Source organism: Epinephelus lanceolatus, chromosome 3 (assembly GCF_041903045.1).
Source record: "Epinephelus lanceolatus isolate andai-2023 chromosome 3, ASM4190304v1, whole genome shotgun sequence".
In the NCBI taxonomy this organism is placed as follows: domain Eukaryota; kingdom Metazoa; phylum Chordata; class Actinopteri; order Perciformes; family Serranidae; genus Epinephelus; species Epinephelus lanceolatus.
The window spans coordinates 22,652,723-22,679,548 of NC_135736.1; the positions used below are offsets into that span (position 1 = coordinate 22,652,723).

Consider the following 26,826-nt stretch of genomic DNA (forward strand, 5'->3'; position numbering starts at 1 on the left):
TTCCAATCATGCTGCAGATTGTTGGGATTACCGATCTGTCAGCTCTACTCTTTCTGTTTTTTAAATCAAAACCCAAATTATTATGAAAGCCTCAGAGCTGAAGCCAAATCTACCTCTGCATTTGGCTACAAAGACTTGATCATATTCATTTGAAAAGTAAATGAACATAAATCTTTCTATTTTGTGAGATGATGTTTTGATTTTCTTAACTGTAAATATTTAAAAGCACATATATTTTACTTGTTTTCGTTATTGAATTATTAATAACTAAGTTTGTATAAGATACAAACTTATGTACCAATTCTAGGAATATTAGAGGAAAACATAAACTAAATTTTAAAGATCCAAACTTGCTTTCCCTTTTCTTCTCACATTGAGTGAAAATCACCACTTAATTGATAAGATTCTTGAAACTTAAAGTAATATTTATCAATAAAACAACTATTCCAAAGCTGGAAACTGTCTGATTTTAATTGGGACGACAGACCAACTGCTTTTTAACAGCACACCTCTCTGCTCAGTGTCCTACAAGTACAACAAAACATTGACTCTATTCAGTGAGTAACGACTGACGTTAGATTTTATTCAGTAAAGGGAGTCTGAGCTGAGGCCATTGGTTTGTAAAATCCACTCAGAATGGGCTCCTGTCTGTATATCACAAGTGAAGACCCTGAATGATTTACAGATGAAGGGGGCCCAAAGTGGACAGAAAACCTAGATCATGCCTGGGATAATACACAGTGTATTGTACTGGTTTCACATAGCTGGATACAGAACTTCCAGCCATGTCACTGGTTCCCAAATTCCAAAGTTGAACCAAAAAGTCTGTCTGTTAAAAGTGGAAATAGACACATTTTTGGCTTTAATTTTTCAGTCTAAAGTAAATTTTGATTGCACAATGTAATGGCTATAGAATAAAGACACCATCAGCATTTAGACTGGTTACTTATGAAGCTTGCTTTCACAATGCATTTCTGTCTGCTACCAGGTGTAATCTCCTGCGAAAATAGAGGTTCAATTTACAGCAAAAAGCAATAAGAAGACAGAGCTTTTGTTTCTCCTGGTATCTATTGGCAGCTAACCCAAGTTACCACAGAGTATCACTGTAATTTCTTTGCAGTTACTGTCCCCAGTGGTGGAAATGGGGAACAGTGGGACAGCCGAAGTCACTGACTACATTAACATGCACAAAGTGTTCTGCCTTTTGCCCTTGTTTCAACAATATCCAGTCTAAGCTTTTTACATGACTAATGAAAATGAATATTACACTACAATTTCTGTTTATATGCAACAGTGGACACTGAAATTAACGTGCCCTAACGTGTTGTTTATCACTTCAAAATCCGTAAACATGGAACAGTGGGAGCTGCTTATGCCATTTTGCTTCTTTGCATCAAGAAAACACTGGTGGCGGATTAGTTTGACTGTATAAACACTGCCTTCTTGAAAAGGCTGGTGTTGCAATATTTCCTAATATCTAAAACCTGTTGATATCCAAGTCTTTCATACGGTTTAAAAGAAGTTGTTTCTTCCTCTGACCAGAAATGTGGGCTTTTCTTCAGGGCATGCATCTCGACTCAGCCTTGCAAATTGCTGACAACGCACAGAGCTGACCACTTATTCTGAATGCTCTGTATACATGTTCAAAGAATGCCATAAAAACAAATGACACTGGTATATCTTAATTGGAAAATGCTTAATTCTGAAAAAGGTCAGAATGTCTGAATGAAATGTGCTGTTTACATGACCCATACCAAATTTAGGGGCAAATTTAAGGCACAACTCTGCTTTACTGAATGGCAGACAAACTCTGGGGACAATTGCATCTTTATTTCAGTCAGCCGGCACCTTTTTAGGCTCTGAAAATGTGATCACTGAAACCCATGAAGCCATCTTAAATGCCACCAGTGTGTCCTCAAAGTTGGTGCCCCATTCTCTGTTTGAGGAGCTCTTGCAGACCTTTACTTTTAATGTTTGACTAACATGTTCGAGTTGATAACTGTAGCAGAGACTCAGAAAACCATGGGCACAACTCACCCTGTTTTTAGAAAGTAATTTCTCCTCTGAACCGCGGTTATTTTTGTTCATGTGTAACTCCAGACTAACGTAGCAGTCAGCTAATAAGTACCTCTGCCAAATGTCTGACGGGACACAAGGAACAAATTTATCTGTGTTTACACAGCAAATCACGAGGACAAATACATCTGGAAATTGAGTTTCTTCCCAGCCACGTGTTTAGACACAAGTTAAACAAGACACGATAAGGTTGGTTTTGTTCTCTCTGACCCAAACATCACCCACTGTGAATGAGGAAAAATTCGATTTAATACAGAACAGCAATTACAGGGCCTCTGTCACTATATAAGGTAAAGCAACTTCAAACTGAAACAGGAGTGTAAAACAAGGCCTGAGTTTTTCATCACTCCGTAAATGATCAGTTCAGTTGATGCACCGTATTGTGACCTCCGCCAAGATGAGCCATACAGATGAATCAAATTGTAACACAGAAAGCATGGCTGAACATCCGCCAGGTGTTTCAACTTAAATAGGGAGGCCGAAGTGAACAAAGATCTGGGATGGCACAGTAAAGGTAGGGATCAGAAATGTAGGTGCCAAAAAACAAAGGTTTCTTTCTGCATAAAAGTCGCCCCAATCAAAGACTATACAAACTTATTGTACATTATAACAAGTTAGATTACAGCTCGGGTTTTCTTTTGTACAAGTCCATACATACGTCTTTCTTTTAGCTCTTGCGGTCTGTACATCTTGGTTACAAAAAATACATGCCATTTTGAAGTATCTATAGACAGAAACAAGAAATGTTCAATTAAAGGTAATTCAACGACAGAGCCTAACTGTAGTAAGTAACAGGTTCTGCACTGTGCAGCAGACACGCCAGCTTCGTCTGCCAGAAACAAATAATGCACTCAAACCGATCCACTCAAATCAAAATGCAGACAACATGGCGACTATGCTCCTCGCGCCAGACTGAAACCAGAGCCAGAAAATGACTGATCAAAGAATGTTACAATACTGAAATACGTAAAAGAATGGGTATATTTATATGTGTACATGTGTGACAGAGAAGTGCTCAGTGGCGTCTCATTTTGACTTTGCGTCCTGAACTCTCCCGGTGTTTGTCGGAGTCTTGACCGCGTCTCCAGTAGTTCTCTGAGCTGATGCTGTGACGACGATGACGAGAGTGTGACGGATGTCTGTTCTCCTCTTTATCCATCTCTAGTACCCTCGGCCTGGTGGAGGAAAAAGATTAAATGCCAAGTCAGATTTGGATCCTCATTTATCACATGCCAGTTGACTGTACACTGTTTTGTTATTGCAATTTACATGAAACCTGCTCTAAAGGAACAATTGAACACTATTACAGTCTCAGCTACAGTACTTCCAATGCACAAGTGTGTATAGAGCCCTTTTCAGACATGCAATTTGTAACATTACTGGCCTCATCTGTATGTTAAAGTGATGGCGGTTTGTCATTCATACACAGGTGACATTAAAGTAACTCAGTCAGACATGACATGTGCACATGAACTGGTGCTCGGGAGGGAGCAGCGAGTTAAAAGTGTTATGATAGCGAGAAGGAAGAGGGTTGTCTGTTCTTTCACAGGCTGCATCGCTGATGGACTTTAAATTATTTTGACTTTGAAGTCTTAATTAATGACCATTGTGAGCGTGAGGGACGATCGCCCCCGCTTCTCACTGTGAATCCACTGATACATTCTCACATCAATCTCATAATTGAACATTATTAGAGAGCCAGTTCTGCTGCCTGGTTTCTAAAGTCCTGCGGTGCACAAGCACTGACTGACAGGAAATTAAAAGTATACTACTGTTTGTAAAAACACTCCCCAGCAAAAGTAAAAGCCAACCCCAGACTGCTCTCATTTGGTGCTGCTTATGATCTGACACCGGGTCGCTACCATTTTATAAAGCCCCAACCTCACCTGAGCAATGTGGGGTCACGCGCCCATTAACATCATGATCACAGATAATAAGAAAACAGAGGCAGAGGGCAGAGTCTCTGTAGAGATATACACCGTCACACACTTCTAGTGGGTCATAAGTGATGACTGAGACGGATTACTACTGTATGAGTTTATACATTGCTCTTACGGAAAATCCTGCACAGTATATCTTTAACTTGGGACTCTTTTTAAAATATAACTGGGTTATGTGCTGTATGTATAACCCACAGTATGAATGGACATTGAAAATGCAAGCAGAGAATGCTGGTCTGATTATTCCAATCAGTTTCCTCAACTTAAAATGGGCTCTTTCAGTGTTTCAGTTTATCAAACAGCCTTTATGTTAATCTGACTGCATTTTTTTCAGACTTGCTGTGTCAAGAGTGATATAGGATGTTACTGTGTCTGATGTAATACGATCACTGTTGTGACATCTACATAAAAGTGGGCAGGGGGCTTTGTTCAGACATGAGTCTGACATGTTCAGTAGCCGTCACATTAACACAAATGTGTGCAGGTCTGAAGGGGGATTTAAAGGTCTTCATTGTTCTACTTGGTTCTGTGATCCCAGTTGGGCTGTGTCCACATAATATTCAGTCTAACTGTGTGGAGGCAGGGTCTTGGGGTACTGCTGGAGGTCAGAATGTCGACATGTCTAAGTGTTCAGACTGAAAACAGCCCCACATTTAAAAATGCAGGGGGCTCTAATGGTGGGAGCGTGTCAGTTTCAGGTCCTGGCGAGAGGGTGAAATATGATCTAGGAGATACGTCTGGAGTAACACATCCATGAGGTGGAAGGCTTAACAGATGCAAAAACACTGCTCAGTGTTTATGATGTAATGAGGAAGGATTCTGCTGCTTATCTCTTGTTGCAAGAATCTCAAGGTAAACAGCAGAAACACTGCAGTCACGCAGCAGCAAAGTATTCTACCAAGAATATGCACTTGAACGTATTTCACTGGCTAACGCAGCGTCTTGTTGGATGAAGTTACATTGCATTCCTGAAAACGTTGAGCCTGGTTTAACGTTTTTGCCAGACAGACGAGGGGAAAGCTGTTTGTTGAGCGGCTGTCCATAATGTTGCTGACAACACTGGTGTTCCGGTTTCTCCGGTTTCTCAAATACAAAAGTAAAAATGACCTTTGACGTCAGCTAAGTGGCTCTCAGCTGTAACTATCCTCAGGCCTGTTTACTTTAATTTAATTAAATCCAGTAGCTTTTTCCCACAGATCTGTTTAAATTGGACCCATAAAGACCTTTCCTAGTGTGTCTGTGTACCTGTGAGCAGCATCAGGGTCTGCTTTCCGATGAGAGCGCTTGGCTTTCAGCGGAGGGGGTCTCTCAATGAAAGAAGAGCTTAAAGGGCTGGTAGAGTCAAGTCGAGGAGCATCAGGTCTGGTCCTGACAAACAGAGGAGGGAGAACATGTAGAGGGTTAAAGTGAGATTCCATGCAAGATGATTATTTTTAGATGACAGCATGTTGACTCACTTTCTGAGGATGATAACTGCACGCCGCTCCTTGATGTCTTGAGGCCGGATACAGTGGGTAATGTCATCAGCTGCGTAGCCACTAAGAGACAAAGATGCTGTAAGCCCTTGGCAGCCACAAAAGAAACACAGGAATGCAATTGATGCATGACAGCAAACACAAACATAGTCACCTGAGCACTGTGACACTCCCTCTCCTCACAGGCAGGACAAACACAGGCTCTGACACCCGGATGGGCTTGAACTGGAAGCGGCAGCCGAAGCAGAGCGCGCTGTCACTGAAGAAGGACACTGAGACGATGGGGCGTGCAAAGATGTGCAGGGGATCTACATGTGACACAATGCAGCCACCTGGTTGATAATCATTGATGACTGCACTGTTGACAAACCCTTCTGGGACCACTCCACAAGACACAAGACGCTTGATCACCAGCTCGTGCACCCAGTTAGGGATCTCATCCACTTCCCCTTTGCGGTACAGCCTCTCCTGGCCCGGCCCACGCTTCTCCAGCTGGGACCCATACGTGTAGCCCTCCCCGAAGAAGTACTTGTTACGGAGGGGCGCCCTGTCCACGGTGTGCTCACGGTAACGTCCAGCCTCTGCTTTGGCAACCACGTCGTCGATCTTCTCCTCGATGAGGGCGCACTCCTCCAGTGTGAAGATGTTCTTCTGCTGGATGCTGCTCCTCACCCGGCTGGCCTCCTGCTCCCTGTGGTCCGCGCTGTCATCGCTGTGCTCAAACTCATCGTCGTCGGACTCTCTGAACTTGCGCTTCCGTCCTTTTCCGCTGCTGCCGTTACTTGTCCCGTCCGCGTATTTATTCCTGTACTCGTCTCTGTGTGGAGTCATGGACTTCAGCTTCTCCCTCAGGTCAGAGTATCCGCTGGCTGCCATGTCAGCCAAAACAATATGACTGCTGTAGTGCGACGTGAGCTCCTAGCAAACAGCTAGCATGTGTTAGCGCTGCATTTCAGCACTGCTCTAACAGACTGGTTGAAATGAACGACGAGGACGTCAAAGGAAGTTTTAATAGTGGATATCGCGAACTAAAGGGATTCACTCACTCTCTCACACACACACAGCGGTGTCCAGCGCACACGTAGCTAACATTAGCTAAGTAGCTTCACCGTCCAGTGTGTGCATTGAAACAGCGGTCTGGGGTGAAACTTGACAGTCTGTAGATGATAATACCGGACTATTAAAGTACAAGCTGTTATAAACGTTGCGTCAACACTTCAACACGCTCAGGTAAACGATAGCTATCCGAGCTGCTTGCTAGCTAGCTAGCTTAACCTAGCCAGGCTTGGTCTGTCCGTTGCCGCCTGGAAATACCGACAAACCACGCAGCAACATTTCACATGTCACCGTTAAATTCCAACCCTCGGTGCTCCGGAAACGTTTCCTCTCAGATGTTAACTCCTAGGTGTCCAGGGACAACATTGTTACAATCGCACAAGGGTGGACCGCGGCCACTTTACACCATCTTTACCCGTCTCCAAGAGAAAGGCTGAAAATAAACTCGTGTAACCTGCTCCAGATCTGCGCATGCTCGGTGGTGACCTGCCAGTCTGGGGAGGGACGGTCACGTGACCTGAACGGAAGCCACATAAATCCATTTTGGGTGGCCTGAGGGCACGCGCAGGGCTGCTGCTAATTTTGCCCCACTAACCTTTTATTTACTTAAAAGGTGCTGGGTTTTATTATAGTGTTATTGATTGTGCCTGAATTATTATTATTATTATCGATAATGATAATAATAATAATAATAATAATAATAATAATAACAATAATAATAGTGGTTATTATTGTCTTTTGTTTATGTTATTATTGACTAAGTAATGATAAGAAATTTTATTTATATATTTTATTCGTATTTACCTGTTTTAAAGAAAAAATATATAAATGTTGTAATTGAAAATGTTAATATTAAATATTGTTTATTTTTGTATTTTATTAAAATAAACAATGTTTAAAACAAACAATATTTGTATTTTTTTTCTTACAAGATTGGTAATGTACGTAAGATTTTGTGTCTTGACAAATATATTTAAATATGTGCAACAACTAGGAAAAAATGCTCATTTTTGTGCTCAAATTCACTGCTGGATATCTGGTACAAAACTGGTATTTAAAGTACAGATCTTCTAAATTGTAAAATTAACTTTTTCATTCTGTGGGTACAATCTGTCACAGACACACACTTCTTTTGTATTATTTTTGTTTCTATAACCTACACAGTACTATACCTAACAGATCTAAAATGAAACATTTTTGTTTTTATGCATAGGATACTTTATGTAATATTTAGATTTTGATCTGAAATTAAAATTATCTGTAAATTAATCAGTCGATTGAGTGAAAATTAATCAGCACCAGTTATGATCATTTATTAATTTTTAAGTAATTTATCTTTAATTTATCTTATTGGTAATTTGAAGATCATTTGAAGATGGCCTTTTTTTTTTTTTTTACTATTTTCTGGCATTTAATTTACTGAATAATTAACCCATTAATCAAGAAAAATAATCAGCACATTAATCCGTTAAAAAAAAAGTGCCCGTCACAATTTACCATAAAGCAAAGTGACATATTTAAATTGCTTGTTTGGTCCAACCAGCAGTCCAAAACCCAAATATATTCAGTTAAATATCATTAAAGACAAAGAAAATCAGCCAATATTCAGGTTTGACAAGCTGGAACAAGTACATTTTTGCTTTTAAAAAAACCCCCAAAACCTTTGAAAATGAATTGATTGGGGGGAAAACCCGTGAAAATTAATTTCAATCAGACATTTAAACTGCGACATCTTTCACTATTTTCTGTCATTTTGTAAATTAATCAATTAGCTTTTAAAAACAATGATAAAAAAGATATTCTGTTTAAAATAGCTTATTTTATTTTGATACAACATTCTTTAAAAAACAAGAAAGTTGATGCATTAATATTGTTTACATTTCATCAAGTTTTACTGTAAACAGTATCAATAAAAAAATAAAAAACAACATGTTACATATCAGTTATAAAACTTTGTAATGACAAGGCACAGGCCTGTGAAGCTCCCTCTCTGTTCAGTAACAGTTTCTGTACATCTAAAACATTAGGAAAGAAACATTAACTCATATTTACTTCACTGTCTTCAGGATGAACTCTCTTCAGTTAACACAGAATAATAATCAAGTAAAATTGAGACTGACCTCAGGGTACACTTATGCATTCACATATAATATTAGAACGACTTAAGGCAAGAAGAGGTAGGATATTCATAAGGGTTTCGTCTACATGTATGTGTGTGCTCATACAATTGTGCGTATAATGTAGTGTGACCATGTGTTATAACATGGTGATTTCGCTGGGTGGCAGGGTGAGTCTTCTCTCCCGCACGGACATCATGTTTTCCACCTGCATGGCGATGACTCGACACAACTCCAAGCCCTGTGGACAAACACCGCCGACATGAGCACAGAGACAGTAACACAGCAATGATCATGTGTGGCCTCTGATGAGTGTCCTTGTCTGTATTTGCGTAATACCTGCTCCAGCTGCAGCTGAATGACCCGCTGTGTGTCCATGTCCCCCAGGGTCAGGTCTACATACGGGTAACTCGTTCCGGCAGTGGGCCTCTGGGTGCGGCTGGACTGCACCTCCACCAGGGGGACCACTGACATCAGCTCCTGCACCACAGACACCAAACACTGTAGCACACAACTGTCTACTGAAACTCTGTGACTCCACTTTCAGGCTCGTGTTTCAGTCACGATGAGCTGAGTCATACGAGAGCTTGACGATCGTGAATGTGTGTGGTGCCTTACATGTGTATTTTTATGCAGGAAGTGGAGGCCATGTTGATTGACAGCAACAATACAGGGGGCGTAGAAGGTGGTGGAGCTGCTGCTGTGGATGTAGAAGAACGAGGAGCCAAACATGGGGAATGCACTGATGAGCCCTGCACTCACAAAGACACAGAATTTACGAGAGTGAGAGACTGACTGTCACATTTTTATTCTCTAAAGAGGCACCACATGAACTGGACAAAAAAGTTTATTTCTTCTGTGATAGTGGAGGAGCTTTGTCATGTCTAAACAGAATTATCCTGGTGATGTCATCAGGGTTATCTCAGCTCGGGTTTGGATACCACAAAGCCAGGCATTCCCCATAGACCACTATGTTAAAATGCCTACCTTTACAGCAGAAATAAACATGTTTAAAGCCTGGCACAAGAAACTGTTTTGGTCTCTATAGATAATTTCCCCCATCATGACGACTGCATGGGGGCTGAATTTTTATATAACTCACCCATTTACATTTTATCAAGACTTAAAGTTACTCATAATTAAGGGTGGGCCGCTTTGAGTGACAGGCTCTCTGCGGATAGTGTCCTCAGCTTCTCAGTCAGATCCATCACTCCTCTCACTCAAATATGGTCACTTCAGTGACGGCCGAAATGCTGAACTTGAAGCTTCAAAACCCGAGTCCACAAACCAATGGGTGATGTCACGGTAACTTACAGTCTATGGGTTTAACTCATAGTAGAGACTAAAACTCAGGAAACGTTTCCCTCTGCTGCTTTGAGTTTGTTTAATCTGTCTCTCAGCAAAATAATAGAGCAACACTAAATCCCTGAAGCAGTTAATTAAGACACAAGTACTTCTGAAAACATCCTCTAAAAAGTGCAAATTTACACATTAGTTTCATAACTTCTTCTGGCACATAGCACACATTTAGATATAGATTGTGATTCCTGTTAATGTGAAGATTAACGTAATCATCCAGCAAGGTATTCCAGATGTCCCTCTCCCCATCAACATTTTCCAGCTTCTCCTGGAGGATCCTGAGGCATTCCTAGCCCAGATGAGAAAGACAATTCCTCGAGCATGTTCTGCATCTACCCCGGGGCCTACTACCAGTTAGACATGCCCAGAAAACCTTTAACGAGAGGTGTTCCAGGAGGAAATCCTGATCAGATGCCCAAACCACCTCAACTAGCCCCTTTTGGACACAAAGGAGCAGCAGCTCTACTCCGAGCTCCCTCCGGATGTCTGAGCCCAGCCACCCTATGGAGGAAACTCATTTCGGCAGTTTGTATCTGTGATCTCTTTCCTGTGGTCACTACCCCAGAGCTCATGACCATAGGTGAGGGTTGGGACGTAGATGGACCAGTAAACCAAGAATTTTGCCTTCTGGCTCAGCTCCCTCTTCACCACGACAGTCTGGTGCAACACCTTCATCACTACTGATGCAACTTCAAACCACTTGTCCATCTCACACTCCATTTTACCCTCTGCATGAACAAGACCCAGAGGGGGCAATCACCATTTTCCAGCAGAGAACCACGGCCTCAGACTTAGAGGTGCTGACTTCACACTCAGTTGCATATCGCCCCAATGCATGCTGGTAACTTCATAATCGATTGACTTTAACAGTTCATTCCTGACCTTGCAAACAGCAGTTGACAAAACTACCTCAACTCAAGGTCCACTTAATGACTTGTTCTGGAGCCTTTGATTTTAACAAATGGTCCTCATTGGCAGATTCAATCTGTTAACACCATGGACTTCAGAATAACAAATATAACCACTAGAATACAGGCCCTGCTTTTAGCTACATATTGAATCTGGTGATGGAGACCATGAGATACGGACAAAAGATCCAGAACAAGCAAATAAAGCTCACACAAAGTTCACACTACACAACCTGTTGTCTTGTAATCGGGTCTCTTGAAGTCGTTGGGGTTTTCACACTAATCTCATCTAATAGTAAGTTAGCAACTTAATGTTACTTTAGCTAACGTTTTGTTAGACTGAAATGACAAAACATGAATAAACATGGCTGGACATAAGTTGAAAACAATTTTGGTACATTTCCTCGTCTGTGAACATGATTTATGCCTGAGTCACATCAGATAGACATTCATCTGCAGTGGTGGTCGTTTAACAACGCAGACAGCAACTCCCACGATCCCACACTACTTCATGACATCATCAAAGTATGTCTTTTGTTATTGATGTGATTAAGACAGCCTCGGTGGCAGACGTTAAATATTGTGCATTGAATGTGAACAGGGGGTCTCACCTAGAAACTGTGCTCTGGCCTGGTGCGGGTTCAGAGTCTGCACTTGCTGCATGTGCTGCGTCACCATGGTAACCCACTGCTGGGGTGGCTGCTTTTTGAACAGAGGTGTGGCGATGTACTCCGATAATTCATGTCTGGAGGAGAGAAGAAGATAAACAGGAGTCGGCTTCACTCAGTGATTTCTCAACATTTCTCAGGATGATGATTTTACTCAGCGAGCTGTTTCTGTTCTGCTGTCGGCTCTGTGTGTGTGTGTGTGTGTGTGTGTGTGTGTGTGTGGGCGGAGAGAGACAGTGATAAAAACAGTAAGAGCACAAAAAAAAAAAAAAAAGTGTCACGCTCTTTAAACACAAAAACTATTGATTGCACACTGCACTCTCTCCAGCAATGAGTTTGCTCCTGTACGGTCGTTGAACATGAGTGCTAAATGGAAAATGTAGAAAAACATCCACTGCAGCTTCAGTGCTCCTGCACTGTAACTATCTACTGTATATGCTGTCATGCTGTCTGTGTTACACATAAATCATAAAACATACCACATGCCAATAAATCTAATGTACACCTCTGGAAAATGTGCTGAAACAGAGGCACCGTTTAAGGTTGATTTTCCTAAAATAATTAACCTGCAGGTAAAAAAGGATTTTTGTGGAGAAATTTATGCTAATTTCAATTTTATATTTTGGTCATGTTAAATGTTAAAAATGAATTAAATTGGTGTTAATTGGGAAATTGCAAAGGTCAAAACCATCCTGTAATAACGGATAAAAGTATGAATATTAACTTAGAAAAGTGAGAATAATTGCTTTGAATGTATTACAAGAATCTGGAGGCTAAAAGGAACTACTGAACTACTGGAGCATATTAAAAACACAGCGTTAGTGATGTCGGTATTAATACAAGATGGGCTGAAAGGCTGTGCTGTGTAAATTGAAACCTTTGAGGGAATGGATGGGAATGGATTACTTGGTGAGTAGATGTTTGTACAGTATGTATGTTTCATGTACTGCACTCTATGTTTGCATTAAAGGCTTCCCCTATTCTCTCTACAATTACAATTATTCTAGAATAGACTAGTGTATATTGAATAGAGTATATTCTGCTACACCTACAACTGTAAAAAATACTATGAATTGTGGGTCATGAAGTTTAAAGACATCTTTAGATTATCTAAAGTATTCAGATCCTTACCTTAAGTATAACTACTAATACCACAATGTGAAAATACTCCATAAGTCCTGCATTCAAAACCTTAACTTACGTAAAAGGAGTATTTTCAGCAACATTTACATAAAGTATCAAAAGTACTCACTGTGCAGTAAAATGTTCCCTGTCAGTGTTTTACTATTGCATCTGTTGTTTTTAGATTAATATCACTGCTGCATTAATGTGTATGTTGCATTTTCCTGCTGCAGATGTTTAATGTTGTGCTACTTTGCACTCCTTCATATACTGCTGGGTAGTTTAATCTACAGCAGTGTATCATACTCTACAAGATCATCATATGTTTGTTGCGTCGCTGTCCTGTGAGAACCACATATCTCTAAAAAGGCAACTTTTCATGGTGTCAGAAAAACAGCCCTGTGACGACGCATTTTCTAGCTGATTCAAGAGTTTTTTAAGTGTTAAATTTAGTTTAGGAAGTAGGAGCATTTTCTCAGCATACAAAGGAACACTTCATTCTTCAGTTTATCACAAACATTCAACATCAACACATCTGGAGATACATGGTTTTCACTGTAGGAGGAGGGTATGAAGATCTGTCATTTCACAGTAACTGAAGCTGTCAGGCAAATGTAGTGAAGTATAAAGTACAATATTTCTCTCTGCCATGTAATGCAGGAGAAATATGAAGCTAAAAGGGAAACACTCAAGGAAAGTACAAGAGTAAATGTGCTTAGTTACACTGCTGTCTGTAAGACTACTTTATCATGTGATTACTGAAACTTGAGGTTGTTTGTTTTCTCACATGCTGGGGATGAAGATGATGTCTTTGGCTCTGTGCTGCAAAGCTGCCAGTTTGGAAATCTGGTGGAACTGTTGATCGCTCACTTTTCCATGTGGAAGAACGTTAAGCAGGCCTTTACGGTAGTCTGGCAGGATCTGAAAAAAGACACAAACACAGCTACATACACGTGCACATATGTAGGTAACATATACTGTGTGTATGTGAGACATCACCTGTTATACCTGGTTATAGTGCATCGCGACACAGAGCTCATTGTCGAACTTGAGCGGCTGAGTCCAGACAACTCGTCTGAACCAGAAGCTGTAGTTGGTGTCGACTAACTCGGCTTCTGTTGCAACATCCAGGATGTACTCGTGTTTGTTCAGAGGACGCACATTCTGACCTGAACACACACACATATATAATTTCATTTATTACACAGAAATAAGCATATTTATCAAAAGATTAACTTAAATCACTCAGTTCATATTTGTTAATACAATGATTTGTAAATACAATATATGCAAACACTTGTTAAAATCCAATACAAACAACTGAGGTAAATACCCTGAAGCCGCATGTTACTGTCGTGTAGCCACATGTATGAGCGGCTGTGCTTTTCAATAACACATGAGCGACAGCAGCTGCCAGCTGTTGTCATGTGGAGATATTTAATGTAATAGGAACAAAAAACCAACAACAACAACAACAGTGGATGCAAAAAGAGTCCTCTGTGTGTGTGTGTGTGTGTGTGTGTGTGTGCTTGAAGGGACAGATCAGTACTGGAGCTTTCAGCACTGAACACTAGATAAGATGGAAGCAGCAGGAGCACTGTGCAGAGCAATATGACAAAGTTGTTCAAACAGTAAGTGCCATAACAAAAGCTTCTACATTGTTTTTCAGAGAAACATGAAGAAGCACAAACAAGTTCCTTTTGAAAGGGTTGAAAAAGTTATAGTGTTGTGATGTGCTATGTATTTATTCACTAAAATGGTGTTAGTGTTTGATGATTTGGACATCATGTTTTTAATATAAAGATAAACAGTGTTCAAATAAATGGTGCATTAACATTTTATTAGATGATAAAGAGGACAAATGTGCAGTGGATTGTTACTGGCAGAGACTCCGTGTGGTGATATCAGTATCGGAAATGAAAAGGTGATATCAAGCCATCGCTCGTTATTTTTGCCATGACAGCCTGATCAGGACTCATGAACATGAGTGACTTTCTCCCACAGCTAGAAACCAGAGCGCAGTGTGATATGTGATCTGTGAGTGGATCTGCTTCACCGACAGCGACACGATGATTGACTTAGTGCACCAATACAACGTTTCACTCGTGTGTGCGTGTGTGTGTGTGTGTGTGTGTAAGAGACAGAAGCAGACATCTGTGAGCGCACCTCTATTGGTGACTAAAAATATAGCATATTCTTCCATGGCCTCCAGTTTGTGTAAACCCATCTCATAACACAGCTCCTCGATCACCTCCAGGGCAATCTGAAAAACATGATAACATCAACACACACACACACAAACATGCACACACACGAGTATATCTCCTCATAAACACCAGAGGTATTGAGCTGCCAGAAGTGGTGGAACACTTACTGAACACGTTTTGATTTTCACGTGACGTTCAATGCCTCCAGGAAAGAGAAACAGCTGACGTTTTGAACTGCGGCCCGCCTGAGGAAGTACAAACACACATACAGTATATACTGTACGTACACTAAACATTACAAACTATGGCTGAGAGTTCACCCCAAAATCCAAAGTAGATATCTTTCCTCATTCGTGTTGTGCTATATATCAATTTAGATTGTTTTGGTGTGAGTTGTGGAATGTTGAGATATCAGCTGTAGAGATGTGGACGTTTGTGCCAAATATGAAGAAATTCCTTCAAGGCGTTTGTGAGATATTGTGTTCACGAGATTGAGACGGGTGCAAGGTCGTGATAACCCTGATCTGATTCAGTGACAAAGCGTGACAAGGAATTTTACTGTAGTTTATCCTGAAACAGGTCATCGTTTCATTCCTACCGGCTACCATATTAACTTGCTGCTTATTTCAATAATAATACTATAACATATACAGTAACATAGATCTGAATGTGGCTATTCTGCATTCTACTTCTTCCACCACTGCAGATAAATAAGATTAGGCACTGACCATCACAGCCTTCAGCTCCATGCTGTTGGGTGAAACAGTGCGGCCTCCGTACTGGAACGTCTTCTTCAGGTTCTGCTCACATGCCTTAGCGATACCTGACACATTGACAGAAAACATCACATGCTGATGGTGTTGGTAATGTGCACGGCAGATTTACACTTTGACAGTGTCTGTTTTTTACCCTGATACTGAGCCCCGGCGCTACGAGATGCCTGCTGCAGGTTCTTGAGCAGAAAGGGCTTGAGGACTTCAGAGCAGCGATGGAAAGCGGTCAGGATGTACAGCAGCCTCCAGCCTCGTTGGCAACTATCACTGTACGACACAAGAGTGCAAAGACACACTCAGGATTACAGGCTCAGGGAAGAAAAGAGGAGCGTAGTGTGGGTTGGTTTGTGGTGTGTATGTTGTTTATGTGGGAGAGCAGACTCACGGTTTGGAGCTGGTGTTAGCCGTAAGCTGTTTGATGAGTTGGCAGTAAGCCTCATCCCTCATCAAGGTGAACTCTCCTATGAGCTGAGGGGAGGGCACACACACACACACACACACACACACACACACACACACACAGATTAGCAAACCATCAAAGAAGAAGAAGCCTAAGAAAAAAAAACTGTGTTTTTACCTTAAGGAAATTGCTGACCACTTCCTGTTCTGTTGATCCTCTTGATGGAGAGTCACCCATGAAACGCATCACCGCTACACAAAGTACAAAATCAGTACACAAACACACACCATTACTGTTATATTGTCACCTTACATTTAATAAACTTTTTTTTTCAGCTGTTCACAGCTCTGTGTGTTACACTCCTGTTTACATTCAGTTTATTACTGAATTACTGTCTAATCTATATTACTTTATTTATATCATATATCTTTTATGTTAATTAATACCTTTTTCTAACTTGCAGAATTTTCTATTTATATTCTCACTTTGTTTGTACTTGTGTGAGCTTCTCTTTCTTTTTTATGCATATTTAATTAGCATTGTTGGAGGGAGCTTAAGACTTACTGGAGGATTTTCATTGCCAGTGACTGCTTATCTCTGTGTGTGTATTGTACACATACAGAGGTCAGCAATGTTTACAGGGTTCCCACATTTTAATGGACATTTCCATGACTTTTCAAGGACCCATAACAAAATTTCCATGAACATTCAGAACGTAAAACACGAACAGAACTGTTTAGTACACTTTACTCCAAATGTTAATTTTATCAATATAAGCAGTCTGCAGACACAGCAGTAGTGCTCCCGACATGGGGGAGTGACAGCTGACCGTTTGGTTAGCCTGTTGGTTAATTTGTTTGAAAAAAAGAGCGCTCCGTACCTTCAAACTACCACGCTTTACTCTCAGAGCAGGTAAAACAAAACCAAAGTGAAGATTAGTGATCTAAGTGACAACTGAACACCCTAGGCTGCCAACATCAAGTGCTCAAGCTCTAAAATGTGGTGAAAAAAAAAAAAAACAGTAGCAGGTGTGAGTATGGAAACTTTGGGATTCATGACATGTTTAAGTCAACATATAAAGTCTCAACATTATTTTTCTTGCCCCACTCGCCCAACTCCGTTCAAAAATAATTCCAGCTAGCTAGTATACGTGGAGGGAGAGATGGATCATAGGGAGAAAATGAGGAAACTACATGATGGTAAACAAAATGTTGTCACACATTGATGCATACTAGAGCTACACTATGCCAACAGCCACAGAAAATAAATTTGCCCTTATGTTACATTACTGTAAAATTGAATTACACTCAACAAAGTTTAATGACTTTTCCAAAAGGATTTTACTTATTCCATGACTTTTCCAGGCCTGGAAAACAAGAATTCCATGACTTTTCCAGGTTGTCCATGACTCTGAGAACCCTGTATTTCAATTCAGGATTCAATACTTTATTGCCATTTCAACATAGCTAATAGGAATTTGGTTTGTTGAGCTCACAAAACAAAAGCAAAAAACCCACTCACACACAGTGACAACCTCAGGACGTAGAAATAATTTAAGTTTATAATAATAAATAATTAAAATAAGCATTGCCATTGGGATGATATCAGCACCACACCAGCTATGATGCATGTTAAAGAGTACAATACATACATAGCCTCACAGGAGTAATAGCAGCACATTAATGATTAAGAGTTAAAAGCTCGAGCGGCCTCAGGGTAAGTGCTGTTACAAAACCTGCCTGTCCTGGTTTTGACTTTTCAGTCTTTAAGTATTGAAAAGCAGATTTTGTGGAGAGATCCAGAACTTAAATACCTTAAATCTGATCAGATTGTTTCATTTCAACAGCGGATGAATCTGAGCCCTGTGTAATAAGAGTAATGTAATAAGATGATGTAATTAGAGGAGAGATGAGAGAAGGTGAGTACTTACACAGGAAGAGATCAGCTGCCACTCTGTTCATGGCTGGGTCTGTAAACTCTATCAGAGACTCAGTCAGAGGAGTCTGCAAAGAAGAAAATCACACACAAAATGTGTCAATAAAAACAACCTTAATAAAACTAAAAAAAAAACATATAAGTTATGCAAAGACAGAGTGCTAAGTTAAGTTAGAGCAAGAAGAAAAGCACCTTGGAGAACTTGATCATCTCAGTCGGCTCTCTGGAGTCTCTGTTCTTGCTTTTGCTCTTCAGGGAATCTCTGAGGATAAAATCAGTCACAAAGTGCGGTCTTTAATCTAAAGTGTGCTGGAAGAAGTTTACCTCAGTAAAAGCAGCAATACCACACTATAAAAATACTCAATTACAAGTCAAAGTCCTGCATTCAAAATTTAATTTAATAAAATTACAGAGGTATTAGTGACACAGTGTATTTAAATATTTTCATTATGCAGAGTGGTGTCAATTAATGTTTTTATTCTGACATTATTATTGATGTAAACAATACTTTAATGTTGAAGTTTGTAAAGATGGAGCTGATTTTAATAACTTTTTATGTTGTTTGGGAGTTAAATCCATAGCAGTGCATCTTATTTCATAAACTAATGATATGTTTTGTATGTAAAATGTAATAAGTAACTAGTAACTTTATTTGTTAATTCAATAATAATAACAACAATATTAATACATTTAATTTAATGGCACCTTTCATGGCACTCAAGGTAACTTTACATTACATAACAACATACAATAAGCAACAAAACATAACTCATCAATGAGTTAAAGTCTGTGTAAAATAAGACACAGTTGTTGCAGTTAAAGTGGGAAATTAATGAAGTAGAATGAAAGTACAATATGCCACTCAAAAATGTAGTGAAGTAGAATTATAAAGTGTAATACAGTTAAATACACGTACCTCAGAATTGTACTTGAGTAAATGTACTTTCCACCAGTGGATTTGAAATACTTTTCTGTGTGTTTATGAGAATTTGAGTGTGTTTTCACTTTTTTTTCTGTGTCTCACCCCTTCATGTTGTTTCCCTGTTTGAAGTACTTCTTGGCGAACTCCAACATGTCATATTTACTGTCCTGCAGGGCCCTCTCATCCAGATCTCCTTCAGCAAAGCCGTCAAGGGAAACCTTCTGAAAAGACAAGAAAAAAAAGATTGACAGCGAAAAACAATCTGACACTCAGATCAATCTGACAGACAGAAAAAAAAAAAAAAAACATATGGGGTGTGTGTGTGTGTGTGTGTGTCTCTGCGTACCTCAATTGTTTGATCTATCTCGTGTGCAGCCATGGTGGACGCCACGGCAACAGCGACGGCTGATGACACAGCAAACTGTCCCGCTCCCCCTCGAGGCTCTGACTTGCGGTCCAGTGGTAGCGATAGGAAGTCAGGAGGAGCGACGGGATGGACACACTCGGCCGGGAACGCACCGGAGCGGCCGAACACGGCACCAAACTTCCAACCTGATGCACACACACACACACACACACACAAAGCAAAGGGATTACAACCCTGCATTCAAAAGCACCTGGGTGCTTTGTGCCTCTAAACAAACTGCGTCTCTGCTGTAAGTCCTGATCACTATCTGCCTTTCCTCTAAGAGCAGGTCAGCTTTTCATTTACACAAGTCAGATTCTTATCTGCCCGCTTTTCTCTCTCATTTACAAGACTTAACTCTCCCCCGCCGCTACACTGATAACCTGGAACATTATGCAGCCTCTGGTCTGATTATAAACACTATACACATGGGTTTTTCTGTCACATGTAAGGGCATTGTGTTGACTTACATTAATTCCCTTACCCAGACATTAGCCATAACAACAACATGCCAGATCCCAACCCAAGTTTGTAAACAGATGTTTTGATATAGCTTTGCTGTTGTTACACTCAGATGCCATTTACTTTAACTAATGAAGTATGATTGCCTTTTTTGGATTCTTCGTTCACCATGGAGGCGCGTGTGAAAAGCTATGGTCTCTTCAGGAATTCATGATAACACTAGGTAAGTGATTGATATACAAACAGTTATTTTATTGTATCTGTTCATTGTTTTTAAGTTTTCTTCTACTAATGCATCAAATGACGTGCAAAGTGAAAGAAGTCGCTCCTAGTGACAACCCCACAAAGAATGAGCACCTGTCTCTGTTGTTCCTCTTACCTCTATGAAGCTTTTTAGCATCTTTAAGCTCATTGTTTTTGGTTTTACAGACCACAACTTTACTGTTTTGGGTCACTTTCACCTGTTACAACTGTTGCAACCATCATAAAACCTATGATAAACTCACTGTACACCTGCTCAGCACCAAACAGCAGACAGATAAAGTTAACAGCTAGCTGGCAGATATTTCTCTTAGGATTTGGTGGAGACCAAAACAGAGCTAAAAGGAGAGGGAGTACTGGACTTACATTTGTCATATGGACAGTAACGCCACAAATAAATACTAGTGTTGCTCCACATCTGCTGGATGCGTACATGTGCAACTGTTTGCAACATGTTAGTCATCTCAACTTTGTAACGTTTTTTAAAAGGTCATTGCTGTATTCAAAGCTTGGAGACCAGCTTTTTTCCCCCAACATTGTGATATAAGTATTCACACAAGCTGTCCTCCCAGAACCCCTTGAGTTTTTAATACTTGATGAAAAATCAAATGTGTAAGAAGCTCAGATCTTACATTCACATTTGATGTAATTAAAGTTCCTACCTTTAGAAATTCTGCCTTTTTACTGGATTAAAGATGATAACAGAGCTCAGTGGATTGTACTGTGGAGGATGGCTTGTACTATGTGAGGTTCATATGAGGACGGTTTTGAAGTCCAAAGGAAAAATAAATGCATCACAGTAAATTACAAAAATGTTTGTTTGTCCTGTCCAGTATCTGTTAAGCAATGGAATGATGTGACTTCTCCTCATCTGTGATCTTATTTCATCTTTTGTGTCCCGAAGAAATGAATCAATGAATCAATATTTTTCAAATTGCATCGCCATCTTTCATCTGAAAAATAATTTTCTGATACAATATTTTATTTAAAGATCGCTGTCGGCGCCGTCAACATCACTGCACCTATTTGTCCTTGGCTTAAGATACAATCACACCTCCAGGGGACACGGACACACTCTGGGATAGTAAATCTCTCAAAGCTGTCAGTTTGAATTGTTGCATTGTTTATTTTTTAGCCATGACGTTATCATCTGGTTGTTTATAGATCTGATTTTGTTTTGGATTTAATTGAAGGGACTTAATGGACACTCACCAAAGTCTTGAGTTTCTCTTTTCAGCTCCTCCAAATACACCACCTTCTTCCTCACCACACAGCCGTAACTGTAACCTGGAAGAGACACAAGGCAAAACACACATGCTTCAATCATAGATTCACTCAGAGGATAACAGGACTACATGTGCCACAGTGACTTACCCTTCTCCAGCCCGTCCATAACCTGCAGCCTGATGATGTCACCTTTGTGAAAAGTGAGCATCGAGCGGTCATCTGTCACAAAGTTTCGCTCTGCAATCACATAATCTGAGTCCTGTAAGAGACAAAGACACATAAGTGGATACTCTCACACTATAATCTGCATTTAAAGTATCTGGACTGACATTTACCCTCAGCTTGACTCATCTACTTCTGCTTCAGACACTGTTTTTCTACATCTCTCATATAACTCACAGAAAAGGGGAGTTTGTGACATTCAGAATGTGCAAATGAAGGGACTAAAAGAAATCATCATCAAGATAAAATCACGATTTTAACATCACCAGAATGACTAGTGCTGTCCTGTTGCTGTTCATGTGTTAGCTGAAACTGCTCTCGGGAGCTGGTAGCAAAGTTTCAAGTTCATTTAATTTATATAGCACTTTAAAAAGCACCAAAGTGCTTAACAAAGACATAGAAATGTATACACATGCGGACACAACAGTGCATGGATAAGTTAAACGAATAGAGAAACATGTCAAGTACAATTAAGATCCAGAGACTAAAAATGGGTCTTGAGGTGCAACTTAAACGCATCAACAGACTCAGCCTGTCTAATGGCCTCTCAGACTATTCCAGAGCTGAGGAGCCGCTATAGAAAAAGCCCTATCCTTTCTTTTCCATGAACAGGGCACAGCCAACATGCCACGGTTGGGTGCTGCTGTAAGGAGTAAGAAGCTCTGAGATATATGTCGGGGCCAGACCATGAAGAGATTTATAGACAATTGGAAGAATTTTGAAGTGTGTCCTCAAATGAACTGAGGCTAGTGTGAGGACACGAGGACAGGGGTGGTGTGGTCTTGTTTCTCTGACCTTGTTAATAACCAGACAGCGGCAGCAAAAAAAAATGTGTGTACCTTTTTGATCTCATTGATGAATGTGTCTATGAGATGTTTGACTTGAGGGGCCTTGGCTGAGAACAGGATCAGTTTCTCGTTGGTCAGATTAAACTCCAGCATGTTCTCAGAGGGGATGGTGACAAACAGGATGTCTGCATAGCTGGAAAAAAAAAAAACATAACACAGTGCCAGGGTGTCTACAAGTATCAAACACTCAAATGTAATGCTTTTAGGACCTTTTTAAGATAATTGTAAGCAAATCTAAGACTGATATTTTGACAAATATTCTAAAAGTAAGTATAAAGAAAAGTTGTATATAAAGTTAGGTTAATCTACAAAACCTAGACCTTATATTTATGAAATAAATTAACAACATTTTTAGACTTTTTAAGGACATGCAGACACTCTGAGTGCAACAGGAAATACAGCACAAAAGCTCCCAACTTAAGTAAAACAAAGTTACAAAATCAGTAGATTGATGCAGCTATTAAATCTTAATAATGATGAAATACTGTATTAAATAAATAAAGTATTTGAGAATACAAATATAATACAGCCAGAATGCTAAATGTATTAGGTTTCTAATATGATAGATTGTCATAAAAGCAAAGTCAGGGCTTTTTATAATTAATGACAATCCATTACTTTCCTTCTGTGCTAATAAGGTTTGTTGGAATTTTAATTTTTGAGCCACAGACCTGAATAAAAACTGCTCCTTCACCAAAAAAACAGAAGACATAGTGGTATCAGTGTATATGTTGGCCAATAAGTAACAAACTCTGAAATATGGGTATTATATTGCCTTAAAGCCCAGCACTAGTCAGGCCAGATACACAAAGGAATCTTTTCCTGAATAGTTAAAAAATAAGTAGAGGATTGACATCATTATAGAAAACAATTAGGAATTTTTTTCTGTGGTTTACAACTCACCTGACTCTGACTCTGAACTGTTAAACACACACATCTGGATCTCCAAACAAAGCTTAAAGTAAGGCTTATAAAAGTGTGCAAACAAAGACATACGTGTAGGGCCGTAGGACTCTGAAGTAGTCTGGAGCTGCAGCGCTGTTTTTTACAGTCTTCAACAGCTTTATACCGCTGTGGGACACTGACAGCACCTGCACACCTGTTCCTACACTACCCTGCACACACACACAAACATAAACACACACACACACACACACACACACACACACACACAGAGGTTTAATAAAAATGAAAATAACACACTCAGTAATTACTATCCTCTAAGGGTTTAACCCCCTCACCGACGCAGGGAACAGACGGGAGAAGTATATTTCCCAGGTCTCTCTGGCAGCCGTCACGATTGTTTTCTTCACATGCTCCTCCACCGGATCCATATTCTGTTCCACCCCGTGTTTGGCTGTCATTCACACAAACAGACACATGAACTCATGAATGTCAAAGAGAAGTGTTTGGATTAGAGCATAAGGCCTAAAGAAATGTCTGCAGGAAGAACAGACAGACTACCGAAAAGAGCCTTCATTTTCTGCCTTTCATCCCGGGTGATGCGAACACATGCCTCTGACAAAGTGTCGTTCACTATCTGCAGGAGACAACAGAGGAGAGGAGAGGTGATGTTGGAAATAATTTAGTTTGATCTTTCGATGATTTTTATGTCGTCAGGTAAAAACAATCTGGAGCACAATTGGTGTCCGCAGATGGGAAAGGTGAATAAATCAACAAAAGCATTTAGGGAATACTTCACCCACAGAAAGATCATTTGTATATCAGTAACCCATCCCATGTTCCACTGACTTTATGAAGAAAACTTTGCTTGTCCCGTATCCCTCCACAGTGAACAAAGAATCAAAAAACGCAGAGAATTCTTGATGGATTGTAGTAGGAGGGGACCACTTTTAACTATAGCAAAACTGTATCAAAAAGTCAAGCAGTCTTTCTTTTTTGCCATACAGTGTGCAGTGTACTTGTGGGGTTGTTGTGGTCCCCAGATTAAGTTGCAGAGTGAGCACTCTTCACTTTCATGCTGTTCTTTGGTACAGGCAGCTGTGGACACAGAGGCAGCTGCCCAGATGAGGAGAGGCTTTGCCCTGTCAGGCTCCGAGCTAATGTTATCTTCTGCCTTTGGCTAAGAAGAGTTGAATCTACAGCTCACAGCAGCTTACTATGATATGATGTCTGCCTGTTGTTTGATATCTAGTGTCTGCAAAAAATATTGCTGCACATTTCTGATCCGACATTAGCATAGTTAGCTTGTTTACTACATTAGCGAATGTCACTGTCACCCTGAATGTCCTGCTGAACCCCATTCAGTCTCTCAAACTCTTCATGAAAAAACTTGTGCAGTATAATCCAAGTCTCATTTATCCAGTTGTATGATCAGTACTTTTTCAAACACATGCATTTTCACTAAAACGTTATGATTTAATAAACTTCCACCTATGAGTAGCATGCCTGAGCATTTGACTGCATGTGAGCTCCACTTGAGCAGAGTTTAAAGCACACGTGTGCTCAGGCATGCCACTCAGCCATGCATGTTTGTACTAACAGGTTTTATATAGTAAGTTCATAGTGAAAATGCATGTGTCTGGGGAGGACTGAGCATTGATACAGTTTTGCTGTTGTTAAACACAGCCTCCTTTTACTCCAGTTTATCAAGATTTTTGATTCGTCATTCACTGTGGAGGCGCGTGAAAGTTTGAAATGTAACATGGGGTGAGTAAATGATATACAAATGGTCATTTTTTGTGGGTGAACATGCTTTGAGTTGGTGGTTCAGTCCAATTACCAGCCCAAAGCATCAGTATTTGACAACTGGGAATGCTGCAGTTGATGCTGCATCTATTCATCCATTCATCCTGCGTTACTTCATCTATCTCTCAAGTTACCTGCTTGAAAATGAGATCCAGCACCAGAGGATTGTTGAAGCTGTCTTTGGGATAAAAAACCTGTAAAAGAGGAAAAAACACTCAACACAACAGAATACAAACATTTTGACAGTGGATCATGATGTTTGTGTATTTGTGTAAGTACACACCTCCTTCCTGAGGTACAGTCTCCAGGGAACGTTGGTGTAGGTGTAGTGCTCTTCATTGGTTCTCTGATGAAGCTGTGTCTGGATTGTCTCGGTCTCTACAGGAAGCTCTCGAGAAACTGCATCAAATAAGTGACGTCACATTTTAGTTTCACCTTTATTCAAAGTCCTTATTATATCATATCATTGTATGAAGTGAGTGTTTTAATGATCTGTTGCTTTGGGACAGTCTGACTGCCTCTGCTCCACTGTTACTCTAGAGAATGGAAAAGCCTGATCTTGTCCTAACATTGTTGTAATCTTGTTCACAGACAACCTAATGCTTTAAGGTCAAGTGCCCTCAAGACGACAGGACAAATGTGTTTCCAGAATCTGCATATCAGTAGGATCATATGGCACCTTGCCACCTGCCTGCTGTGAGAGTCAGTGTGTTCTTGTTTAACTGCCCACCTGTACTCCCGACCTTGTCTACAACATAATGAGACTATTCGTTCGCAAATAAGCTTGCCAGTGGTGATTCAGTGTGTGTAAGTAAATAAGGTTAATTGGCACTCTAGTAAATATCAAGGCAAAATTTACACTGAATAATGTGAGATGTTCTCTGGGAGAATTAAGTCTAATGAGCCAATGTATGAACAAGTGGCACAATTCAGAATAGGTCACTGCCAACTCTCTCTGATCGGGTTGATGCAATTTAACATAGTTCTAATACAGAGCATGAAACTGACAGGCTCCCCAATGGACACATATTTTTGAAAACATCCAGAGTAAAAGCTGTATGTAATATCTCATGTTTACTTTAAAACAGTTTAAACACAAACTATGTACTTTAACAATATAATTAATAGACTGAAATGTGTCTTGTGCCTCCTCCTTGCCTCACTGTCAGCAATGCTTGTTAAAAAAAAGGGGCATGACTGTAATCATAGATCTAGACATCCCAGAAAAGACATGTCTACTGGAATGGACGGGAGATCTGAAAGAGTTCAATTTCAGTTCAGTTCAGTTAAATTTTATCTATAAAGCCCAATATCACAAATCATAATCTGAGGTCTTTACAGCATACGACATCCCTCTGTCCTTGGACCCTCACAGCACACAAGGTAGAAGTAAGCTCTCTGCTCTCTGTAATGCCATTAAAAAGATAAACGACAAAAGATTTTGTGGGACCATACGGAGACTAGAGAAGTGAGTACTGTATACATGTATATATTGTTTCTGGATTAAATATTCCTTTAAATATATTAAGATATACATACAGTTTTAGTTGTCAATATTTTCATAAAGCTTATCTACTGCGCAGGTTGGGGAGCTTCATAAAGAGCTTTATGGTATAAATAGGTGGTTAAAATGAGCATAACTTTTACTTAAAGGTAAACTATGCAGGAATGGTCGGTACTGTTCATAAGCAGTTTTACCAGGGTAACTTAAAGCCAATTCCAGACATATTTTG

General features: G+C 40.1%; 2 protein-coding genes across 2 annotated transcripts in view; both read right to left on the bottom strand.

The window, feature by feature from the left end:
* Positions 1-2,307: 2,307 nt before the first annotated feature.
* On the bottom strand, positions 2,308-6,994 carry alkbh5 (alkB homolog 5, RNA demethylase). Its single transcript, XM_033624973.2, has 4 exons — positions 5,646-6,994; positions 5,474-5,554; positions 5,262-5,384; positions 2,308-3,251 (listed from the first exon to the last, which is right to left on the bottom strand). The coding sequence occupies exons 1-4, from the start codon at positions 6,365-6,367 to the stop codon at positions 3,092-3,094; spliced, it is 1,086 nt and encodes a 361-aa protein (XP_033480864.1). The 5' UTR covers positions 6,368-6,994; the 3' UTR covers positions 2,308-3,091.
* Positions 6,995-8,351: 1,357 nt separating this feature from the next.
* myo15ab (myosin XVAb) overlaps positions 8,352-26,826 on the bottom strand; it is a 59,066-nt gene continuing 40,591 nt past the window's right edge. The window contains exons 50-73 of the mRNA XM_078166599.1: positions 25,377-25,492; positions 25,228-25,287; positions 23,849-23,924; positions 23,626-23,741; positions 23,381-23,499; positions 22,376-22,517; positions 21,462-21,573; positions 21,300-21,374; positions 19,305-19,510; positions 19,061-19,179; positions 18,229-18,298; positions 18,032-18,104; positions 16,279-16,352; positions 16,087-16,169; positions 15,838-15,968; positions 15,657-15,751; positions 15,096-15,173; positions 14,888-14,984; positions 13,730-13,890; positions 13,509-13,642; positions 11,543-11,676; positions 9,283-9,416; positions 9,004-9,144; positions 8,352-8,905 (exon numbers count right to left, since the gene is read on the bottom strand). Of these exons, the coding sequence (XP_078022725.1) occupies positions 8,804-8,905; positions 9,004-9,144; positions 9,283-9,416; positions 11,543-11,676; positions 13,509-13,642; positions 13,730-13,890; positions 14,888-14,984; positions 15,096-15,173; positions 15,657-15,751; positions 15,838-15,968; positions 16,087-16,169; positions 16,279-16,352; positions 18,032-18,104; positions 18,229-18,298; positions 19,061-19,179; positions 19,305-19,510; positions 21,300-21,374; positions 21,462-21,573; positions 22,376-22,517; positions 23,381-23,499; positions 23,626-23,741; positions 23,849-23,924; positions 25,228-25,287; positions 25,377-25,492 (2,648 nt within the window). The 3' untranslated portion in view covers positions 8,352-8,803. The remainder of the gene's footprint in view (positions 8,906-9,003; positions 9,145-9,282; positions 9,417-11,542; positions 11,677-13,508; positions 13,643-13,729; positions 13,891-14,887; positions 14,985-15,095; positions 15,174-15,656; positions 15,752-15,837; positions 15,969-16,086; positions 16,170-16,278; positions 16,353-18,031; positions 18,105-18,228; positions 18,299-19,060; positions 19,180-19,304; positions 19,511-21,299; positions 21,375-21,461; positions 21,574-22,375; positions 22,518-23,380; positions 23,500-23,625; positions 23,742-23,848; positions 23,925-25,227; positions 25,288-25,376; positions 25,493-26,826) is intronic.

What these genes read in the sequence shown, in the direction of transcription:
- alkbh5 (XM_033624973.2), bottom strand. Translation starts at nt 6,367, where the DNA reads ATGGCAGCCAGCGGATACTCTGACCTGAGGGAGAAGCTGAAGTCCATG. An exon ending in GGGAGTGTCACAGTGCTCAG is followed by an intron (nt 5,555 to 5,645) that starts GTGACTATGTTT and finishes TTTGTCTCTTAG; the next exon opens with TGGCTACGCAGCTGATGACA. An exon ending in GACCCTGATGCTGCTCACAG is followed by an intron (nt 3,252 to 5,261) that starts GTACACAGACAC and finishes TTCCTCCACCAG; the next exon opens with GCCGAGGGTACTAGAGATGG.